This window comes from Salvelinus alpinus, chromosome 28 (genome assembly GCF_045679555.1).
Source record: "Salvelinus alpinus chromosome 28, SLU_Salpinus.1, whole genome shotgun sequence".
Classification (NCBI taxonomy): Eukaryota; Metazoa; Chordata; class Actinopteri; order Salmoniformes; family Salmonidae; genus Salvelinus; species Salvelinus alpinus.
The window spans coordinates 8,699,485-8,715,207 of record NC_092113.1 but is presented as its reverse complement, the minus strand read 5'-3'; the positions used below and the strand labels follow the sequence as shown (position 1 = coordinate 8,715,207).

At 42.3% G+C, this 15,723-nt stretch overlaps 1 protein-coding gene across 1 annotated transcript in view; it reads right to left on the bottom strand.

Moving 5' to 3' along the window:
* Positions 1-1,134: 1,134 nt before the first annotated feature.
* LOC139557101 (acid-sensing ion channel 1-like) overlaps positions 1,135-15,723 on the bottom strand; it is an 86,056-nt gene continuing 71,467 nt past the window's right edge. Inside the window, exons 3-11 of the mRNA XM_071371469.1 lie at positions 7,653-7,803; positions 7,227-7,354; positions 6,833-6,983; positions 6,682-6,738; positions 6,428-6,581; positions 6,114-6,205; positions 5,912-5,991; positions 5,570-5,668; positions 1,135-3,325 (exon numbers count right to left, since the gene is read on the bottom strand). Coding sequence (XP_071227570.1) covers positions 3,230-3,325; positions 5,570-5,668; positions 5,912-5,991; positions 6,114-6,205; positions 6,428-6,581; positions 6,682-6,738; positions 6,833-6,983; positions 7,227-7,354; positions 7,653-7,803 — 1,008 coding nt within the window. The 3' untranslated portion in view covers positions 1,135-3,229. The remainder of the gene's footprint in view (positions 3,326-5,569; positions 5,669-5,911; positions 5,992-6,113; positions 6,206-6,427; positions 6,582-6,681; positions 6,739-6,832; positions 6,984-7,226; positions 7,355-7,652; positions 7,804-15,723) is intronic.

Sequence of the window (15,723 nt, the reverse complement as noted above, 5' to 3'; positions counted from 1 at the left end):
TTGTTGACAACATGACCGAGCGGCGCAAAATACTGTTCGATTTGAGAAGGGCTCTTCCCTCACAGCTTTTGTCCGTTCACGTCACGGGCCATAGACCGGTGCTCCACGGTTCAGCTTAATCGAACTCTGCCAGTCGTTGTCGAGTAGCCTAACCTAGCTGAAAAGTAATTTGGCCAACGGATCCATGTGGGACAATTTTAATTGATGAAATTTAGAAAATTAAAAGTCACACTTTGAGGGACATACAGCTCTTCATAATTCTTAATGAGAAACTATTAAATCAAAGCTGAGACTTGCATCATAACCTTGGATGACCTTGGATATATACACCTTGAATAAAAACCAGCCTTTGTTAAAGAATAGTTTAGCAGGGCTGACATACTCAACATTCCACTGATCTCAATTCAAATTATTTCATATCTGCAACTCGGCAGATTTAAAAGGAGAGGGCAAAATATTTACTTTGTTACACCTTTCCCTCAGGCAGGGATGCATCTCTCTTTCAATTACATTTTTACTACCCTGCCCGTTTGTATTTTAGCCATCTTTAACTATCCTCCCAATACTGTGACTAATCTCAATGGGTTTAGTGTGTCTCATGCAGAAGATGTTCATGCAGCATTCATCTCCTCTGCTGGGTATGGGTGTTGTTCATTGTCTCAATTGTACATTTCACAGACCATAATCTCGTAACCAACACTAACTGGCAGAAGGAGCGAGTCTTGTGTGAGACACTATTGAAGTGTTGTAACAAAAGGGGACCTTGTTGGGGGGAGGAACTGGTCACAAGGAAACACAGACATTCCAATAGAATAATATATTCAGCAGTTTAGATTTGACAATATGGTCAAATAGAGGAAGTTTTCAGTTGTTTTTTACACAGAAAGTGCCTATTCAGACATGGTTTACATAGACCCTGGTTGTAAACTTCCTTGACCCCATGTTGTGAACAAATATTTTGGTATGGTAATTCCTTTTAAGATTAAGTTCTGGGAAGTATTGTACGTGCTTTGTAGTACAGGAAAGGTATAGCTAGCATGGATATGAAACAGTTGTAAGGAGTTTGGGCCATCATAAAAAAATTATTAAGACCGACTTCAGATCTTGCCAAAAATGAAGCCAGATTCCGCTGAATTGAAATGTCATTATACTTTATTGTTGCTTTGGAGACAAATAAAACATTTGAAAACATGTAAACTGGTAGGCATAGTATTAATAGAAAAACAAAGGTAAGATCACATACACATACTGTAGCTACATTAATTACATCAACAACAATAGGCAAGACTCTGTAATCACGATCAGAACATTATCCATATTCCTTACTTGCAGCATTTTATTTACATTCAATTTATATGTTGATGATACTGTTGTGCTTGAGAATAACACTACACAGTTACACACTATCATATAACTCCCCTTTTCCTATGAGAAAGACATCTAGCATGGTTATATGAGGCATGAGTGATAAGAGATTGGCTTCATCATTTGTAGGTGTTCCTAACTACCTCCAATGGTTCATACTAAAATATATTGTAGTAACAGTGGTCCAATTGTTTAACATTGGGGAATCAGGCAATATTACCATTGTCAAAGAGGTGGTTTGACATCTGTCATCATAGTTCTATCTAGTCTATTCATTTAGCTCTAAAACTATTAACAAGAAAGCACCATTTGGACTTTTATTTCTTAGAAAATGGTGAACAATCTTTTCAATTAAAAAATGTATTGGTTTTTACACTATAATACATTATGAAAATGCAACTTCATTGAATTGTGTCAACTTGACCAATTGGACAGAGGGAGTAAATTAGAAAACGGGCCAATTTCATGACTGTTATTCATCAACTTGAGAAAGTGTATTACTTTTGAAGTATCACACACACGTACATTCAAAACACAAACAGACACACTCAAATAAAGCATGCTCCCCCCACCCACCCACACACACACACAACCATACACATAAACAGACAACAGATGTAACATGGACAAACATGCCAATATACTGCTTACAGAAAACACACAGTTTATGATGACATACATGCAACCCAGTGGTGAGCCCTGAAGATCTCATCACACATTCAACCAATATCTACAAGTTGATCAGAGGACATTTCCCACCATCACACACCCAAAGCCAAAATTCCTTAGTCCTGGTCTCTATATCTACATGTAGCCCGAGTAAAATTACATTCTCAGAAGACACAAGAACAATTGTATTTTGTACTGAACAAAAATATAACGCAACATGTAAAGTGTTGGTCCCATGTTCCATGAGCTGAAATAAAAATCCCAGAAATGTTCCATAAGCACAAAAAGCTTATTTCTCTCAAATTTTGTGCACAATTTGTTTACATTCTTTTTAGTGAGCATTTCTTATTTGCCAATATAATCCATCCACCTGACAGGTGTGGCATATCAAGAAGCAGATTAAACAAGCATGATTATTACAGAGGTGCACCTTGTGCTGCGGACGATAATTGGCCACTAAAATGTGCAGTTTTGTCACATAACACAGATGTCTCAAGTTTTGAGGGAGCATGCAATTGGCATGCTGATTGCAGGAAAGACCACCAGAGCTGTTGCGAGAGAATTGAATGTTCATTTCTCAACCATAAGCTGCCTCCAACATTGTTTTTGAGAATTTGGCAGTACGACCAACCGGCCTCACAACCACAGACAACGTGCAACCACCGCAGCCCAGGACCTTCCCATAGAGGCTTCTTCACCTGCAGGATGATCTGACACCAGCCACCCAGACAGCTGATGAAACTGAGGAGTATTTCTGTATTCTGATTGACTGGGTCTGGCTCCCAAGTGGGTGGCCTATGCCCTCCCAGGCCCACCCATGGCTGCTCCCCTGCCCAGTCATGTGAAATTTGTAGATTAGTGCCTAATGAATTTATTTCAATTGACTGATTTCCTTATATGAACTGTAACTCAGTAAAATTGTTGAAATTGTTGCATGTTTAGTTTATGTTTTTGCTCAGTATACATGGGATGAAATAGCCAGTTTCATGACGTTGTGGGCTGCAGTAATTATCATCAAGCAAGCTATACGTGGCTATCACTAATCTTGCACCAGTGGAGATCTAAGTGCTATTGAAGTGTTACGCATTACCCATCATCAAGATTCTGTACAAATAAGCTTTATACTCTGACTTCTGTCTACTTTTGAATGAAACTGAAATGCTCCACTTCCTTACTATCTTGTGTTCTAATTGGCTCAGCAGGTGAAGTCCTCTGAGTTGCTCCGCTCTGTGTGATAAGGTAGCATATTGGCAGAGTATGGAGGTGGTGGATGAGAATTGTCACGGAGAGACTGGGGTGGATAATGTGAAATGGATAGTTGGTGACAAAAAAAGAGTGGGAGTATGAGCCAATAACAAAACAAAAAGACAAGTTAAACTTAAAGGGTAGGAAGCATGAGTTTTTAGTCACCAATGTAACAACACAGTGTGATCAAAGACTTATTGTAAACTGGGTGGTTCAAGCCCTGAATGCTGATTGTCTGACAGCTGTGGTATATCAGACCACAGGTATGACAAAAAAAATATTTTTACTGCTCTAATTATGTAGGTAACCAGTTTATAATAGCAATTAGGCACCTCAGTGGTTGTGATATATGGTCAATATTCCACGGCTAAGGGCTGTGTCCAGGCACTCCGCATTGCGTCGTGGTTAAGAACAGCCCTTAGCCATGGTATATTGGCCATATACCACACCTCCTCGAGTCTTATTGCTTAAGTAACTTAGTTGTAGTCACGATCTGGTTACCTATAAGTACAAACATAGTTATATATTTGGGTTATTACATGTTTATAAACTAATTTACTGATATCTTCTAAACTACCCACAATGCACTATTTCTCACTGTAATATGGATAATCTACTCTGTGCTACCGAGTTTGTATACTAGCTCGGTAGCTAGCTCAAGCTGGCTATCGTTAGCCATTAGCCATGCTAGCATGTAATTACATTCCAGACCAAGTGTTGATGGTGGTGAGCTACAATCCACTAATCAGAAGGAAGTGCGATGTAAACAGTGAACAAATAGGGCTTGTGCGGCTATGCTGCATCATGATGCTCTCCATGGACTTTGTGACTGTGTTATGGTGCCTTCTTGCTGTGGGCTCAAAAAGAAAGAGATAATCATACCTGCTTGCTCTAATTGTGTAGTACAGCATCTGTTCTCCTTTTTGTTTTGTCAACTTTTTGGCATGTCCTCTGGCTACAGGAGTTTTGTAACTTTTTTCACCTTGGCTTGGTGCTAGCCCACTAGCTGACTGACATCTAGAATCTATCTATTTTGGATTTTTCTCACTATATAGCTATTGGATTTTCCTGACTCTTCCTCCCTGGTGAAGCGCCCGCCTCCCCCTTGCTTTGGTAGCTAACTCAGCCTGTACTCTTTTAAAAGTATTACTATCGGATGGGCCCCAGCCATGAATCTGTAAGTCTCTGCTCTTTCTTTGCTTTTGATCTGCAGTTATAGTTGTGATGTGTTTGTGGTGGTTGGCTAGGCTGGCTGGGCTAATAGCTAGTTGGCTAAATAGCTATTGTTACCTGGCTGGCTAAGATAACTTCATACTGTATAGCTAACATTATTTTGATAACTGGTTAGGTGGCGTTGTGTATTTCCAAAACATTGGTTTACTTTAATGTAGCAGTAAGCTAGGTGTTGATAGCAACTGGCTGACTCATTCAGTGCTAACATGACGTTGGCAGGCTGGTAGGGCTAACATTAGCAGGCTAGTAGTGATACCATGAATAGGCTAGTTGGCTAGCAACCTTGCACTTTGATTTGTAACAATAAATTCATAAAGTATTTGTTTGTAAGTTGGCCGAAAATGTAATTGAAACCAGTAGTCATGAGTGCATTTGGACTTTTGATATGTATTTTAAGGAAAATACATATGTTACATGTGGTTATGTTTATGCTACCTACCCTGTAAACTCATGAAAGACACCCAGTGAGAAAAGCAGAGTTAAGGGACAATATAGCATTTAAAAGTGTATCCTTTTGTAGATATGCTTTAAACATTTTTAGAAAGCACCCTTTTAAATTAGACACTACGATTTTAAGATTTTCCGATTTTTCAAAAAATATAGATGAGACAACTTGATGGAAATTGATGGGGTGAAGACATGTTTCTCAAGCTGATACACAACACCACAACCTCCATTGATATCCATTTTAACTATACTGTTGCTCAGAAAAAAATATCAGCTGAAGTTTTGGAGATAATACTTTTCTATATTTGGATCTTTGATTTGGCATTCCATTGTTCTGTTGCAAAGCAATTTACATTAGCCAATGAAATCTAAGGGATGCATGTGGATCATTGGATTGGTTGTCTTGTATCCTGCTGTGTGCAAGGTAAAACTAGGAATATCCCCCCACACACATTCATGAACCTCACCAGGTACGTTCTTTTAGAACACATTTTCTTTTACAAAAACAACCTGGCTTCAGCACATAAAATTCTTAATTGAGATGTTTAGACATGAAGCAATATGGCTGCCTTCTTCTGAGAGCTGCAAATGCTTAGTGGAAGTTACTGACGTGACATTTCACATCGTCCAGGCTCAGAACAGCTCCCTGGTCGTTGTTGCTGTGCTTGTGTTTCTTATCTGAGCTTCGACAGAGCTTGTACTTTATCACCTGTAAGGAAACATAGATACGAAGGTCAGTGATGCTCTCGATTTGAGACAAAGGCTGGTAAGAGAAAAGGTGGACATTTTTGGAGTCATTCCTGTGTGTGTGCCTCTCTCTTTGAGAGTTATGTGTAGCAAGCATACTTTTCTGATTTTCTAAGAGCTTACAATAATGAGTCAGGCAGAAAGCATAACGGACACGTGGTTGTTTTCTGTCACTGTAGAGTACTAGAGAAAATTAAAAGATGACCTCATAGATGTAGTCAAACAGCTCCAGAATAGTAAGGAGACTGGCTCCAATGAAAAGACCCATCTGACCACCAATATCACCTGGGAGGAACAGAGAAGGACAAGATTATCAAAGATAATAAACTTCTCCAAAAGATACACATTTCCAACAAAGTATTCTTTAAAAGAAAATCCATGTTTTTTTTTCAGCATCATTGAAATACCTAAAAGTCCTGCTACTTCATAGGCTTTCTTCTGTTCGATCATCTCATAGTTTAGAGCCTCAAAGAAGATGTCCAGAACCAGGATATTGTCACTGTTACAGGAAGAGACCATATTCAACATCTAAACAGCAATAAGTTTACATATGACGGTTCTGATAGAGAAAATCATTATTCCGTTGCTGTGTATTGGAAATGGAACTGAAGGGTAAAAGATGCAAGGGCCAAAGACCAAAGCAAACGTATTTGCCATTTCTTGCCGGGTACTCCATAATCACTGTAATGTTTTTATCTGGTGTTTGGAACACAAGACTCACGCTATGTATTGCTCTGACTTGTTGTATTTCTTGGCCAGATACTTGGCAGAGGCCTTGCTGGGGATCTTGACGAAGGACAGCTCTTTGCTGTATCTGGTCATGTTGCACGGTGTCTCACACACACAAAAATCGTTGTCTCTCTCCACCAGGAAGTCTGGGGGCAAAGAGAAAGGCCGCAGCATTGTAATAGTGATATAGGGCCCAAAATAGAGTTGCTATGGTCTAAGAAACGACAGTCTGGATCTATTCCTTACCAAGAGCTGGATCAGCACACTCTTTGTACAGCTCAGGGGTGCAGTATGGGGCATCTCCTGCACACAGAGAGATAATCAATCAATATAAGTTGAACTTGAAAACGTAAAAAGTCCAGACTAGGTAAACGGCTGGATGTCAGGGTTCACCTACCAGGCATATGTACCATGCGACAGTTACAGTTCTCTACCAGGTAGCGCGTCTCACAGTCGATACGGCAGGCGGTGATGCTGTAGGACTCAAAGAATTCTGAGTCTATCCGTGTCACCTTACAGTCCCCCCAGGGTGGGGGCAAATATATCAGCTAGAACACACACACACACACACACACACACACACACACACACACACACACACACACACACACACACACACACACACACACACACACACACACACACACACACACACACAACACATAAGCTTCAACTACAATTGCATAGGTGTTCAGCACTACAACAGTTACACAGGTGGTGCTGATGGCATATTGTAAAATGATGACTTCTTTGTTGAAATAAAGTTGTACAAATAAGGGTAACGTCCCTACCCGTTGTTCCTGGCAGGAAACAAAGGTTTGGAACCCAGGTGCAACCCCGAAGCCCAGCTGGTCGATGAAGGAAGGCTCCTCCTGACTGTGGATCTGAACTTTGATCCCAGCCTCAAATGTGGTCTCATCTGTGGGTAGGGGAACAGAGGCAGGGTTCACTGCACCATCCATGCATGTTTTATTTAACTAATGAACCCACTGGCTCCAGCGAGCAGCTAGAGTAGTCTGTTTGATAGAGCAACACACGTGTGAGCTGTGTAACGAACTGGACTTAAACCACAAACAAACACACACACACACACACACACACACACACACACACACACACACACACACACACACACACACACACACACACACACACACACACACACACACACACACACACACACACACACACACACACACACACACTTTTGTCCTCACCTGTCTCTCCCCACACAGGGAGGTACTCATCCTGCTGAATGTCCAGCATGAGCTCCAGCCCGTTCCCCATCCCTCCCTTGGTAGTTATGAGAGGGGTGCGGCCCTCAACCCCCGCGTTGAACGTGTAACACTTCCCATAGCGAGTAAACACCTGAGGAGAAAGATGAAAAATATGAAATATGAATGAGATAGCAAGACCAGATGTCCTGGAAGAATCCATCACAATAGCAGAGCCATAGTAGATGTAACTTGCCACTGGGGGTCAGTGTTAATCTACACTAGATCTTTGTTTTCATTTCAACAACTTCCTACTCGTGATTATCTCTGGTGCTAATCCCAGGGTTTGGAAGGCGGACCATGTGCTCCCGCTCCACAAAGGTGGTGATCCTTCCGACCTAAATAACTATCGTCCTATCTCAACATTGTCGTGCCTAGCAAAACTGTTCAAATCGTTAATCAACTTTTAGCTTAGATCCTTCCTAGCAATGTCTTCTAAGTGTTCAGGCCCTTTTCTGCAATTCTGACTTTGAGAAATTCTCAGTAGACCATGTTTTTCTCCATTACGAGAGGACAAAGGTTACAGACCATGTTTTCTCTCAATCACGAGAGAACAAAGGTTGAGACGACTGCTGAATCTTTTAACCATACCACGTGGTTAACCTCTTAGACTATCGATATCGACAGAATAAGAACAAGTCTTTGATATTAATTACTAGTCTGCAGCTGGGAATTCGGTATCATTGAACGCGAAGAACGACAACCTCCGAAACATCCATTCTATAATGATATGAATGAATGTCACTCTGGACAATCCATTCTAACCACAGCAGAGAGAGAGAGAGAGAGAGAGAGAGAGAGAGAGAGGACGGACATTCTACAAAAGAAACAACATTTTCATCAGCGATCAAGACGACACACTGAGTGTAAATATATATATTGATTGCAGTTGTTCCCGAATGAGTGAGCGTTCATGTGCAAAGGATTAGCATTTCAATTGTTATAATTTTCAACTCTGTAGTGACTTCTCAGCTGACCCCCACTTCAAATCAAATCAAATCAAGTTTATTTTATATAGCCCTTCGTACATCAGCTAATATCTCGAAGTGCTGTACAGAAACCCAGCCTAAAACCCCAAACAGCAAGCAATGCAGGTGTAGAAGCATGGTGGCTAGGAAAAACTCCCTAGAAAGGCCAAAACCTAGGAAGAAACCTAGAGACTTCCCTTTTGAGACTTCCCTCCCTACTTCCCTTTTGTCTAACAAGCCGCCTGCCGGTTTAGCCCACTAGGGCAAATTCCCCTATAATGTCTTGTAACCATATTTACTTTGTTTGTTTGTTTATGCGTTTCTGTGAATTACTTAGTTAGTAAATAAATTATTTAAGACAATTGATGTATGGATGACTCATAGTGAAGACTGGGTTCGTACAGATAACCAACAATTTACGACGTTTGGAATGAGACTAACGTGAGGTAAAGTAAATAATTCATTAATTCGAAGACTAATTGATCAGATATAAAATATCTGAAAAGTTATATTCGGAAATTATAAGTTTGTAATCTGAATATTTTCCTTGGTGCCCCGACTTCCTAGTTAATTACAGTTACATGATTAATCAGTTTAATCGCGTAATACTAATTACAGAGAATCTTTGATAAAAACTAAAAGTCTTCATTTAATGATAGCAAAGACACGACACACTGTTGTGTATGCTATTGGCCCCACGGTGGAACAAATTCTTTCGGAGCTTCAATCTGCCTTCCTCCTTTGCAGAAAGCCTTTGTTGAACTGAAATTGGTACTTAATGCAGGTCAAACCAAGTATATATTCTCCAAATGTAAAAATATATGATGTATATTTTATGCATATGTACACTGAACAAAAATATAAACACAACATGAAACAATTGTAAAGATTTTACTGAGTTACAGTTCATATAAGGAAATCAGTCAATTGAAATAAATAAATTAGGCCCTAATGTATGGGTTTCACATGACTGGGAATACATATGCATATGTTGGTCACAGATACCTTAAAAATAAGTAGGTGCGTGGATTAGAAAACCAGTCAGTATCTGTTGTGACCACCATTTGCCTAGTGCAGCGCGACACATCTCCAGTTGATCAGGCTGTTGACTGTGGCCTGTGGAATGTTGTCCCACTCCTCTTCAATAGCTGTGCGCAGTTGATGGATATTGGTGGGAACTGGAATGCGCTGTCGTACAGGTCAATCCAGAGCATCCCAAACATGCTCAACGGGTGACATGTCTGGTGAGTATGCAGGCCATGGAAGAACTGGGACATTTTCAGCTTCCAGGAATTGTGTACAGATCCTTGCGACATGGGGCTGTGCAATATCATTATTACGGTATCTCTGTGCATTCAAATTGCCATCGATAAAATGCAATTGTGTTCATTGTTTGTAGCTCATGCCTGCCCATACCATAACCCCACCGCCGCTATGGGGTAATCTGTTCATAATGTTGACATCAGCAAACCCCTTGCCCACACGACGCCATACACGCTGTCATCTGCCCGGTACAGTTGAAACCGGGATTCATCCGTGAAGAGCACACTTTTCCAGGGTGTCAGTGGCCATCGAAGGTGAGCATTTGTCCAGGTCAAGACTCTGGTGAGGATGACAAGCACGCAGATTAGCTTCCCTGAGATGGTTTCTGACAGTTTGTGCAGAAATTCTTTGGTTGTGCAAACCCTCAGTTTCATCAGCTGTCTGGTTGGCTTGGTCTCAGACCCTTTCGCAGGTGAAGAAGCCAGACGTGGAGGTCCTGGGCGGGCGTGGTTACACGTGGGCTGCGGTTATAAGGCCAGTTGGACGTACTGCCAAATTCTCTAAAACAACATTGGAGGCGGCTTATGGTAGAGAAATTATAATTGAATTCTCTGGCAAGAGCTCTGGTGGACATTCCTGCAGTCAGCATGCCAATTGCACACCCCCTCAAAACTTGAGACATCTGTGGCATTGTGTTGTGTGACAAAACTGCACATTTTAATGGCCTTTTACTGTCCCAAGCACCTGTGTAATGATCATGTTGTTTAATCATCTTCTTGATATGCCACCTTTGTCAAGTGGATGGATTATCTTGGCAAATGAAAAATGCTCACAAACAGGGATGTAGACAAATTTGTGCACAACATTTGAGAGAGATAATATTTTTGTGCGTATGGAAAATTCCTGGGATCTTTCATTTCAGCTCATGAAACACAGAACCAACACATGTTGCGTTTATTTTTTGTTCAGTATACATTGGATGGTGCCTTTATGGATCGTGTCCTCGCTTATAAATATCTGGGTATCTGGATTGGAAAAAAGCCAGCACTGCATTCTGTATCAGAAAGCAGGCTGACCCTCTTTGATGTCTGGTAGATCGATGCACTGAACGCTTTTTGTTTCTAAAACATTCCTTCAAAAACGCTGTACCTTACTTCATTGTTTACTTACAGACGTACATTTTTTTTTTTTTAAACGTACAAGATATCAGCCCTGGTCTCAGGGTTGGCTAACTCTGGATACCCCTCCACTGAGTTAGGTAAATCTTCTTTGAGTTTTTTTTGCACCTTACTTGTGGAACGATCTCCAAGGCTCTCTAAAGGAGAATGAACTGGGGGCCTCTAGGGCAATTTCTTACTGAATAGTGTGTTTGCCTTCTATGATTTGTGTTTTGGTTGTCGTGTATTGATGTGAATTTTGGTGTGTATTGATATGTACACTGAGTACACCTTCCTAATATTGACTTGAATTGTCTTGCCTATTCACCCTCTGAATAGCACACATACACAATCCATGTCTCAAGGCTTAAAAAATCTTTCTTTAACCTGTCTCTTCCCCTTCATCTACACTGATTGAGGGATCATCGCTTTCATCTGGATTCACCTGGTCAGTCTGTCATGGAAAGGAGCGTCAAGTTTTGGATACTGTTTTGTATATTGATGTGCATAGTGTGTAGTTATGTGTATACAGGGCTCATCTGTGAAAGATACCTTGGTCTCAGCATGACTCCCTGTTAAAATAAAGGTTAAATAAAAAATAAAAATAGACCTGCTGTTACCATGGAGACCAAACATGCCTGCGAAGAAGCTGCCTTCTGGTCAAGGGAACAAACAACACTCAGAAAGTATCAAACAGAATGGTATGGTTGCTGTATGAACTCAACAGCTGTTATGATGGCTTAGGAAAGAAGCTGTCGCAGCACGTCAGAAGTCATGCTAGGCCCCCAGATGGAGGACTGAAGCAATGCTATGAGAAACTCAATGAGTAAACAAAGAGCACATCTGGCGATGCAGGGCACAGAAAGGGCAGTAAGGAATGCATGGAAATATGTTCATGTCGTCTGTAAGTCATTTGTCTCTCTGACACCGTCTTTAAATAACTAACTATACAGTAACTTGAGGCGTGCGATTCGAGTCACAGCCTATTTATGAAGAAAGAGAGAGGGGGACAGGAGAAAAAAAGGTGAGAGAGGGGTAACGAGGGAAAGAAGGAGATAGAAAGCGAGGGAGAAGTTAAGAGAGAAAAGTAGGTAAAGAGAGAAAAGGAGGGAAAGAGAGAAAAGGAAGTAAAGAGAGAGCTCCGTTCTCACTGTGCGAAGCTGGGAGCGGACCAATGCTCGGCGCTATGCTACAACAGGACACATCTGCGATTAGAGAGAGGGCTGACAAACACACACAATGATTGACGACTGAATTTGTGCCATGCTAAGGGCAGTTAAATGGCTCAGCCTTGCCATCTTTCAACGCACACACGCACACACACACCAGTGGTGGTCGGGGCTGTTTAAGATTAGGGAGGACAATTTTTGTCAAATTAAATTATGAGCACAGCCTTATTTAAAAAAAATCGGAACTCTCTGAAATGATCTTATCTTATATACCAAAATCTTATATACCTAAACCCTTGCTAGGCCTATGTGTTCATCTAATCATATTTCTTCAATGCCAAATCAGTGTGTCTTGTTTTCAACTAAACTGTCCCTGTTTGTAAATAATTAAAACTGAGACGTCATCATGAATCTGAGCATGATACGTTCAAAAGTGAGGCCTACCTTTCCACCCCAGACAGTAGGCCTACCTTTCCACCCCAGACAGTAGGCCTACCTTTCCACCCCAGACAGTAGGCCTACCTTTCCACCCCAGACAGTAGGTCTACCTTTCCACCCCAGACAGTAGGCCTACCTTTCCACCCCAGACAGTAGGCCTACCTTTCCATCCCAGACAGTAGGCCTACCTTTCCACCCCAGACAGTAGGCCTACCTTTCCATCCCAGACAGTAGGCCTACCTTTCCACCCCAGACAGTAGGCCTACCTTTCCACCCCAGACAGTAGGCCTACCTTTCCACCCCAGACAGTAGGCCTACCTTTCCACCCCAGACAGTAGGCCTACCGACACAGGAAAATGTCTGCTTTAACTGTCGTCTACTCTTCTTCCATAACTTAACCCAACGAGACAAGGTCACAAGTGTTTCCCTAAAAGCTGTCTGAGTTTAAACATCTTCTATTGTACGGAAAGTGAATAGCTTAATCAATTGATAGTGGCAGAATTAGATGACTTCCCATGCAAAGTCAGCCTCTGAATGTCAAAGAAACAAAACAATTTCTTGCATAAAGTATTGCGGACCAAAGCGCAGTTCTAGATCACTTTATATCGGATCCGTTTTATTTTCTTCAAAATGTTAAGCTAACAAGGGTTAGGCCTGTGCTTCTTGCCATTTTCTTTAATTAATTAAATAATTAATTAATTAAAGGTAGGTCTATGGCATACCCTCTCATACCCCCTCAATTCCAATTGTCCTCCCTAATGCTTGATTTTAACTTAACAGCCATTCACTGGCACGCTATTGTCGTGACTTTACTTTAATTAATCTGATGACTGTTATTTATTTAATCCCCTAACTATGTTTAATTGTTACCCGATTAAATTAATCATGTAGCAATTAACTCATTAGGATTTGGGGCGCCACAGAATAAGTTGTCAAGAGACTTACCATCTCCCAAATTTAACTCTATGAGGTCTTTACCTATTTCATTGATAAACAGTCATCTTATTAATCATTACCTCTTGTCAAATGCTCATTCTGAACAATCGTAACCTTCTTGGATCTGCAAAACCCCCAGCCTTGCGCATTATTCAGTACTACACAATTGGTTTAATCATTTATTTACTAGCTAACTAAATAATAACACAGAATACACACTTACATGAGACAAAGGTTCCTAGTGGACTGACAAGATATGACGGCTTGTCACAACATAGATGGAGGGAGGGGGGCACACTTATCGTCGAGACATTTCAGAACGATTCTCACAGTAATGTTAATCATATAGTTTGCTTACGAACCGCCGCCCGCTTGGAGTAGGAAATCATGAATGTATTTACGTGTGAAATGCCTTTGTTCGTTCCTCTGTCGGAACCAAGCCTTCTTGGAATGGGTTTGGTGGGCCTTTCCTGTGGGTGACTTGTACATCATTTACATTTAAGTCATTTAGCAGACGCTCTTATCCAGAGCGACTTACAAATTGGTGCATTCACCTTATGACATCCAGTGGAACAACCACTTTACAATAGTGCATCTAAATCTTTTAAGGGGGGGGTCAGAAGGATTACTTTATCCTATCCTAGGTATTCCTTAAAGAGGTGGGGTTTCAGGTGTCTCCGGAAGGTGGTGATTGACTCCGCTGTCCTGGCGTCGTGAGGGAGTTTGTTCCACCATTGGGGTGCCAGAGCAGCGAACAGTTTTGACTGGGCTGAGCGGGAACTGTACTTCCTCAGTGGTAGGGAGGCGAGCAGGCCAGAGGTGGATGAACGCAGTGCCCTTGTTTGGGTGTAGGGCCTGATCAGAGCCTGAAGGTACTGAGGTGCCGTTCCCCTCACAGCTCCGTAGGCAAGCACCATGGTCTTGTAGCGGATGCGAGCTTCAACTGGAAGCCAGTGGAGAGAGCGGAGGAGCGGGGTGACGTGAGAGAACTTGGGAAGGTTGAACACCAGACGGGCTGCGGCGTTCTGGATGAGTTGTAGGGGTTTAATGGCACAGGCAGGGAGCCCAGCCAACAGCGAGTTGCAGTAATCCAGACGGGAGATGACAAGTGCCTGGATTAGGACCTGCGCCGCTTCCTGTGTGAGGCAGGGTCGTACTCTGCGGATGTTGTAGAGCATGAACCTACAGGAACGGGCCACCGCCTTGATGTTAGTTGAGAACGACAGGGTGTTGTCCAGGATCACGCCAAGGTTCTTAGCGCTCTGGGAGGAGGTTCTTAGCGCTCTGGGAGGAGGACACAATGGAGTTGTCAACCGTGATGGCGAGATCATGGAACGGGCAGTCCTTCCCCGGGAGGAAGAGCAGCTCCGTCTTGCCGAGGTTCAGCTTGAGGTGGTGGTCCGTCATCCACACTGATATGTCTGCCAGACATGCAGAGATGCGATTCGCCACCTGGTCATCAGAAGAGGGAAAGGAGAAGATTAATTGTGTGTCGTCTGCATAGCAATGATAGGAGAGACCATGTGAGGTTATGACAGAGCCAAGTGACTTGGTGTATAGCGAGAATAGGAGAGGGCCTAGAACAGAGCCCTGGGGGACACCAGTGGTGAGAGCACGTGGTGAGGAGACAGATTCTCGCCACGCCACCTGGTAGGAGCGACCTGTCAGGTAGGACGCAATCCAAGCGTGGGCCGCGCCGGAGATGCCCAACTCGGAGAGGGTGGAGAGGAGGATCTGATGGTTCACATGCTCTGATTGTCCACCAAAGGTCACAATGTCCTTCTTCTTAGTTGTCCGGTCTATATGGGATGTTTCCTCAGAACTTCCTCTTAGCCGTACCAGTGATTGTCTGAGAGGGGAGTTTTCTCCTTTCTCCATCTCGTGTGGATAATCAGAGTCTGAAACACTTTACACGCGCAGCTGCAGACTGGCAATGTCCTGGTCTGGTAAGTTCATTTTCTTCACCTTGTGTTGAGGTTGAGAGTTTCAACCATTTCAAACGTGTAGCTCTCTGGCCTCACTTTTCCCGGTCAAAAGGTTGATTCCTCTTCCAAGCCTTTTTGCACTCTTAGTCAAAAGGGGA